The 7,872-nt window shown below is 32.3% G+C and overlaps 2 protein-coding genes across 2 annotated transcripts; both read right to left on the bottom strand.

Moving 5' to 3' along the window:
• Positions 1-2,324: 2,324 nt before the first annotated feature.
• On the bottom strand, positions 2,325-3,393 carry LOC117905222 (heavy metal-associated isoprenylated plant protein 21). The gene is made up of 3 exons (XM_034818171.1): positions 3,248-3,393; positions 3,050-3,125; positions 2,325-2,819 (listed from the first exon to the last, which is right to left on the bottom strand). Exons 1-3 carry the CDS (start codon positions 3,317-3,319, stop codon positions 2,527-2,529), a joined length of 441 nt encoding a protein of 146 aa, XP_034674062.1. The 5' UTR covers positions 3,320-3,393; the 3' UTR covers positions 2,325-2,526.
• Positions 3,394-5,012: 1,619 nt separating this feature from the next.
• Positions 5,013-6,973, bottom strand: LOC117905220 (leukocyte receptor cluster member 1 homolog). Its single transcript, XM_034818169.1, has 3 exons — positions 6,913-6,973; positions 5,396-6,044; positions 5,013-5,313 (listed from the first exon to the last, which is right to left on the bottom strand). The coding sequence occupies exons 2-3, from the start codon at positions 6,019-6,021 to the stop codon at positions 5,280-5,282; spliced, it is 660 nt and encodes a 219-aa protein (XP_034674060.1). The 5' UTR covers positions 6,022-6,044; positions 6,913-6,973; the 3' UTR covers positions 5,013-5,279.
• Between the last annotated feature and the right edge of the window lie 899 nt (positions 6,974-7,872).

The following is a 7,872-nucleotide window of genomic DNA, read 5'->3' as shown; positions in this document are numbered from 1 at the left end:
GATAGGGAGTAGGAAGGTTAATATCTACTAGATTTTATTAACATACATTTAGTTGTTTGAAATATCTTACATTATATAAATAAGACCTTCATTTTAAATTTTTTATTATTATTATTAATATTTTTATGTTTGTGGATGCATGTGGTTTAGTATGTTAAGAAGTTAACATCAATTCAATTCAATTTATTATTGATATTGTCCATTAATCCTAAAATGAGTTTGTAGCCTGTTATTCCCATGTTTGTTGTTTTTCCCAAACCAAGATTCATGTTTCTTGCTTATATGTCTAAAAATAGGGTCCTTGATCGATCATTATAGAGTCCATTCATTTCCTCTTAGTTTTTCATGCATTGTATAAACACACAACCCATTAATGCCATATATTTTACTGACTCAAAATGTATTAATGTTGTCTAGATTTTTTTTGTCCAAAGTATTTTCATTTATAAGGTCTCAAATGTGTAAATAGTTATGAAATAGCTTGATTTTAAATCCCTATTAAAATCTCTTAGTTATTATCTTCGGTCTTTTCAATACTCTTAATCAATTAAACCCCTTACAACGCCTTCAATACTTCCTTAATGCAAAATCTTACTTATCCTCCACCAACACACTATGTCACCTATCACAATGCATATGATTTGACTAATTAATCATACTTTAATGTCAAACTATAATTGTGAAGCAGGGAGATGAGATAAATAAGATAGGTGAAAAAAAGGTCTCGTAGCACTTAGTAAACTAGTTGGCCCTACCACTCGATCACTATAAAATTCAAAAGAAACTCATCCTTCGAGTCTTTCTCAAACCTAATTGCATCTCTCTTTCACTAAGATAACTCTCAACACTAGATACAAACATATTCCATATTCCATGACAATTACATAATATGCATCGTGTTTGGACTTATCAACCATTAATTAAATATACATTATTAAAAATACAATCAAATCTAGAATTTTAAACATATAAGAACATATCATGCAACTAGACAATTAACAATGCACATATCACATAATTTCATAATGTTTTTTAAAACAACTCAAAATATTTGAAACCTAATGACATTAAGTAATTTAAATATCTACATTGTGAAGATTTGCAATCCAAATTTGTGTTTTAATGTTTAACAAAACAAGAATTTTCCTCCAAATAAATGGCTAGGGAAAACCCAAAATTCATTTGTGATCTCTATAAAGCAGTAATATCTTCAAATATTTGATATTCAAAGTATTATTTGATCATTCAACTTATAACCATTAAATCATTAATCCTTCACAATCACATGATTAATTTAATCCATTCTACTTATCCGTCATCTCTCAATTAAATCAACCTTTCAGAAATTTAAATCCACTAAATAATAATTTAAATTATCATTTACAATCAATTTACTTTTTACATAAAATCCCAAATTCATATAGCTTAAAAATAACTATCAATATAATTTTGAATAAAGAAAATGCCCCATCTAATCATTTTTGAACACGTGGACATCCACGTTGGTTGAGGTAAATATTTATTAAAAATATATAAACACAGCTCATAATCACAGCCACAGTTGCACTTCTTAAGATAACTAAAAAAAAACCCAACAACAAGCTAAAACTGTTGAATTATCTCAAAAACAGACTTGAACCTACCTATGGCATTAAAAAAAAAAAAAAAAGTAATTATTTTGGTCCAAGACCCTATTAGAGGACCATATAATGCCATCAAGAAGATTAGAAGATAAAAACAATAAATATAATTGGAAAATAAATTTTTATTTAGATTATTATTGATTCCAAAAAAAAAAATTGAGAGAAAATATCAAGAAAAAAAAAGTAACGTGAAAAAAAGTGAAAGAAAAATAAAAAATTAACTTTGTAAGTCAATATATTATTTTTATATATTATTGTAAATTCATTTAAATTTAGTTTAGCTTGTTTATATGAAGATTAAATAATTTAAAATAGGAAAGTTTTTAATTTATTTTAATTATTTATTTTTATATTTTTCATAATAGAATCATATATATAAGAAATTAAGTTTTGAATATTTTTTGCTTTCCTTCCACATTTTTCGGAATCCAACCATGACATCGCTGAAAATATATTCATGGTACCGGAGGGATAATTTATTTTGACTCCGACCATGTTTCAAAAGCCATGTCACTCATTGGGATGCCTTCTCCACGTGGCATATATTTGAAAACCCAAAATCCATATTAAAAATCCTTCACATTCTTATACATTTGAATCATTTCTATATAGCCTGACAGAATTCTTTAGTCTCTTAACAAGCCAAAAAAAAAAAAAATGCATATTAAGATACAATATGAGTTGTCTAGAAGACTGGCATGGATCATTAGAAAAATGGGAATCAACCCAGCTGACATACATATATATAGCTTTAGGCTGGAAAAAGCATGGAGCCCCATATGATCTGATTATAGCCATACACTAGAACATCCTCATTTACTCATCATCTCACTTCATTTTATACTTATTTATATATAGAAGACGCTAGGTATTAGGTAGCCTATTACATGATGGAACATGCATTGGGGTTGTCGTCGCTGAAGAGAGAGGTGATTCTGTCCTCTGGGTCATTAGGCACGCCAACAGCTTGCACAACATTGCGAACGTAGCCAGCGGGTGCCCTCTTGTCATAGGCTTGAGTTGCATAAGGATAGGAAACCAGATTGTATGGGATGTAAGGCCAGAATTCAGCTCTCTTTCCTGTACTCTTCACCCTCTTCAACACCTTGTTTGCATCCACATACCCTGTCACAGTTACTCGGCTTTGCTTTCTGATTACCTCCACTGATTTTACGCCTGAATGGATCAATACAGTCAAACCATTTGGCCTTCATTTGTTAGTATAGTTAAGTTGGTTTAAAACAGACAATTAACAGATGAAAAGAACATATTGATCCTTTATTTTTATGGTAGTTATTTATAGCTAGCTTAATTCTCTGATGGGTCATATATAGAAAAATATATGGATCCAGAAGCTGAGAATTAGCAGAAATGGGAGAGGGAGCTTTTGAGTTAGAAGTTAGAACCTCTCATGGAGGTGACAGCATTTTTTACTCTTCTTTCACAGCCATCACAGTCCATTTTGACTTTGATCTCAACTGTCTGCAGATCAATAAAGGAATGACAACCCATCATGGAGGGGGAACAAAGGAGCACAGAAGCAAGTATAACACAGAGAGAACTGCAAAAGATCAAAAGGGTCTACTGGTACAAATGATAAGTACCTGCATTGGTTTGCGTTTGCCCTTTGTGCTGGTAACAGTGCAAAAGTTGGAGAGGTAATCAAGCGCTCCCATTTTGCTTCTCTTTAGCAGAAAGGAAAGCAAAGCAAAGCAAAGCAAGAGAGATAGAGAGAGAGAGAGAGAGAGAGAGAGAGGAGGGTATACGAATATGATGTTCACTGAGAAATAGTGTATTTATATAAGAAGGTGAAGGGCTGAAAAGATGTAAAGTGAAGTGTGGGCAAGCTGTGTTCTAGTTATAAATAAGAGTAAAAGTGGGGAAACATGAAAATGAAGAGCCCACAAACCATGAAAATGTGCCTAGAAATCATGAGGGTACAACAATGCATTTGGGTTTTTGTGTTTACTTATTTTGATATGATAATGGGGAAATGTTGTAAAGTGCTTTTGTGTTTGCTTTCATTTCTGTCCGATGGGTGTGGCTTTGCTTTTCAATTATTCATTAAAACAATACCCCAATTGCTTATGTTGATTGATTCCATCCAAACCTTCAACCGAAAGAACCTCCATCTCTACTCATCTTTCAAAATTTTGTTCCAAATATTATGCCAACTATAGTTGCCGTCAATCATGCCTTTAAACTAGTCATAAAATTTTCAATTAATGAAATTAATTAGACCCATTTCTCTTGGAATTAAAAATAACTTGTTCTTACAAATGTGGGCTTTCAGATTTTTTGCTTTTGCTTGAAATTTTTTTCACCAATCAAACATAAAACTAAAATAAATGGTTGTTAAAATTTGACCAGAATCCCTAGGCACAAAAGCGAAACAAAAAGAAAGGGAAAGAACAGATTCAACCACAATTCAGGAATCACATGAAGCCCTTTTGAATTTTCAATGATTCCATATGTCTATTAAGCAAAATTAGAATATAAACACTTTCATGGACACCCTTATGAGTGATTTACATAGAGAGAATATCCACCGTCAGGGAGACTTACTGTCTGTTGACCATTTATTGGTACAACCTTTAGGTTTTTTTTCTGCCGCCCATATGGCATGTTGTGTAAGTAGCATTGGTGCTCTAACGTTATTTGTAAGGGGAGGCACATTTGTGGATGCCCCCTAAAAGTCTAAGTAAATGCCTGCCATATGGTCTGTCACTAGGTAACTTTTAATTTTTCCTTGCACCTTGTTTGCATCAAATTCATGAACATGATCAGTTCCCAAGCCATTTCTAGTACAAAGAAGATACAGTTTCATTTGCCCTCTCAAAACCAATGTATCAAGAAAATCTCCCCAAAAATATGATACAGCTTTGATATCCTGGTTTCTGTGGCATTAGCTAAGAGGAGATCGAGGTCTTCCTTTGCCTTGTCCACTGAGTTTACATTCATGACCACAGCAAACATGTTTGAACAAATTACGTTAAGAAACCCAGGCATTAGACAAACAAGCCCCAACAGTTCATGAGCCTATTGACAAAAGAAATTATTCTGTCTTACCTTGTTGGCAGCACTGACAACTACAGGAATAAGAAAATTAATCAATTTCTTTTCATTCTTCTTTGATGGGAATTGTGGAAGTCACCGACAATAGACAACAGGTTGTAAGTGAAAGCTCTTTACAAAACGCGTGAAGCCCTTAATGGTGCCAACACAAACAAAGAATATAAGACCTCATTCATTTGCTTTCCACCATCCGGAACATTCTAATAATGAAAATATTTGCATGAATTAATTGCTGTATGTAAATCTGACTACGAGAGCCCCATGATCATTTATGCGCCACAGATGCCAGAACTGTTGAATTTCTAAGATCATCATCATTCATTTAGAATTAGATCTTAATCTTCTACCCAACTTCTAGTGCTAACAAGCATTCTACAAATGATTTGAGACCGACACATTAACTATATAATCATCACACATATATACAAACGAGTGGCACAACAGAATACAAAGAATTGCTGGCACCACTGGGCCGGAAAGGCAGTAACCATTGCTAGTTATCGAATCATCAACTTAAGACTTGGTTGAAACCCCATCCTCAGGCTACAGTCCTTGTATGCATCACGAATGGCTCTTCACAAAAATGGGAAAGATGCTGCACATTGCATTATTTTCTATTAGATATAAGAATCTATTGAGAAAAACAAAATACAATAAGCATAATTGTTAGAACTTACTTCCCCGAAAAGCCCTCAGCTCTTTGGTTTTTCTGATCTATTATCAAAGCTAGCTGCTTTTCCCTTTCCCTTTCCCGCTTCTCTCTCTTCAACCGCTCTTTCCTCAACTCTTCCAATGTCTTCTTTCCACTACTTTTACTATGCTTCTTCCCCAGTCTTGCTGTCCCATCGTTTCCATTTTCAGCAAACCGATCATTACCCGGCCTGGAAAGATACCAAGGCAATTTCATGCCTCTGCCGGCTACCCCATAACCCAACCTGTACTTATCATTCTCCGGGAACACGACCTTCGTCCCTGCCTCTTCCTTCTTCGCCTTCTTCCTCTTTTGCCCAACTCCTTCACCCTCCACGGAGTCGAAAACCCTAAGACCTTCGAACAGATTGATATGGCTGCTCTTTGAATCTGATGCACTGGACTCCACAGCTTGGCTTGGAGAAGCCAAACCCCGGGAAAGCCTGAGTCTCTCCAGACGGAACTCTGTGTCACGCTTTCGAGACTGTTCACGCTTCATCTGTTCGTTTCTGGCTGCAGCTTCTTCATCTCGACGGACTCTCTCTGTGTTCTCGTAGCTGTATACATTCCAGCTCTTCTGGGGAAGGATGTTGAGACCTCCATGACCACCCATTGCAACTTCAATCCACAACTCTCCTGCTAATGTAACAAATCCTTCAGTGATAATGTCAAGTTTTTAGAGTCCCTGATTCTATATTTTTCCCAACATGTATGTCTTACGAATTTTTAAATTATTAAATCTTATAATTAAAATAAATTAAATAAAATTTAAGCATCAAATAAAAATAATTTATTGATTTTAATTTTTAATTTTTAATTTTTAATTTAATTTAATTTTCTTTCTCTTATTTCCTCTTAAATTCTTTTTGGAACCGTAGCCTAAAATTTAATTAGGGTTTAAAAGAGAGACTTCATGGTCCGTACTTACAACTTGAATTCAAAATTATCCTACGGGCTGATGCAAACTCTTCATGGGAATGACAACAACTTTCTAGCGAACCTAATGCTTTGGTTCTGGGAGAGATTTTTTCCAAATAACATAAAAAAACGTAGGGTTTAAAGAGATATCTCCTGCAATCTAATAGAAAATCTTTGGTAGCAGTTCCCGATGCTCTGTTTGTTTGAGGAGAAAAAATTTTCCCAAGAAAATAAAAAATTTTGGGTTTAACATGATAAACTTATTGCCCAATAGAACTCGTGCATGTTCACAATTCTCCCACAAATCTATTACAGAATTTGAATTTTTACGGTTCGATTCCCTGCTTGTTCCGAGAGAGAATATTTTCCCAAGAAAAAAAAAACTAGGGTTTAAAGAGACGGACTAACTAAACAAAGTTCCCAAAGCATCATAGCTAAATATCAAAGTTTTTTTTGCGATAATATTTACCAAGAACACAAACAGTTGATGAACGATTCAGGGGTACAGAGTTTATTGATTGAATGGAAAAGGAAAACATAATCCAAGAAAGTATTTCAGAATCTTGAAAACAGAGGGATGGCCTACCTGCTGCGATTATAGACTCGGAGGCTGGAGTCTCTCGCTTTCTCTCAGACGTATGGATGGAAACTTGTTTTATTTGTTGCCTTTATATTGCCTTTATCATGCAATGCATGCAATATATAAAGGCAACGCAGCATAGTTTCTAAAATTAGATACCACCCAAACTCAAATTTTGTTTTTGACTATGACTCTACATAAAAAAGCGAAAAAAAAAAAAAAAAAAAAAAAACCGTCTCTTTCATCGGTATATTATAAATTCATTAAGCCATGTTTAATTGACGGGATATAGTATGAAATGAGATAAGAGAAAATATATTATATCCCTTTGGTTGATGATAAGATATGATAAATTATTATATCACATGTTGAATCAAATATGAGATAGGATAAGTGATGGGGTATATTATCCACTCTCATCTTTTTTATCAATTCTACATGGATATATTAATTTTATGCTAAAATATGAGACATGCATATCCTATATATCATAAATTTATTTTTTTAGCAATTTTTTATTTTTTTTTTATATTCTCATTTTGTAAATTAATTTTTTTTATTAAAATTAAATTTATAATTAAAAAAGAAAAATGAAAAAAGTATTTATAAAATAATATTAATATATGACATATAAATTATTTTTATATATTAAATAACATAATATAAAAAAATTATCTATAAAGTTTAAATATTTTAATCATGAATATTGTTAAAAATGAGATAAATTTTATTTTATTTTTAAATAGAAAATATTGGAATGTGATATCATTTTTATTTTAAACATTAAAAATAATATATATTTCATATTATTTTTCTATTCATTTTATAAATTAAATATAAATATAATATAATATAACATATTTATTTGATATGTTATCTTAAAATATTAATAATAAAAATAAAATTATTGGATACCTCTAGATAATACAAAATATGATAGAGTACATATATATTTTTTTTATTCCA

This window comes from Vitis riparia, chromosome 17 (genome assembly GCF_004353265.1).
Source record: "Vitis riparia cultivar Riparia Gloire de Montpellier isolate 1030 chromosome 17, EGFV_Vit.rip_1.0, whole genome shotgun sequence".
NCBI lineage: Eukaryota > Viridiplantae > Streptophyta > Magnoliopsida > Vitales > Vitaceae > Vitis > Vitis riparia.
The sequence above is the reverse complement of the archived record's forward strand: the minus strand, read 5'-3'. Positions and strand labels throughout refer to the sequence as shown.

Bases quoted from the DNA above. Each gene is read 5' to 3' on its own strand.
- LOC117905220 (XM_034818169.1), bottom strand. From the start codon at position 6,021: ATGGGTGGTCATGGAGGTCTCAACATCCTTCCCCAGAAGAGCTGGAAT. The intron at 5,314-5,395 runs GTAAGTTCTAAC...TGCAATGTGCAG, and splicing joins GCTGAGGGCTTTTCGGGGAA to CATCTTTCCCATTTTTGTGA.
- LOC117905222 (XM_034818171.1), bottom strand. From the start codon at position 3,319: ATGGGAGCGCTTGATTACCTCTCCAACTTTTGCACTGTTACCAGCACA. The intron at 3,126-3,247 runs GTACTTATCATT...ATTGATCTGCAG, and splicing joins GCAAACGCAAACCAATGCAG to ACAGTTGAGATCAAAGTCAA. The intron at 2,820-3,049 runs GTTCTAACTTCT...TGATCCATTCAG, and splicing joins TGCTGTCACCTCCATGAGAG to GCGTAAAATCAGTGGAGGTA.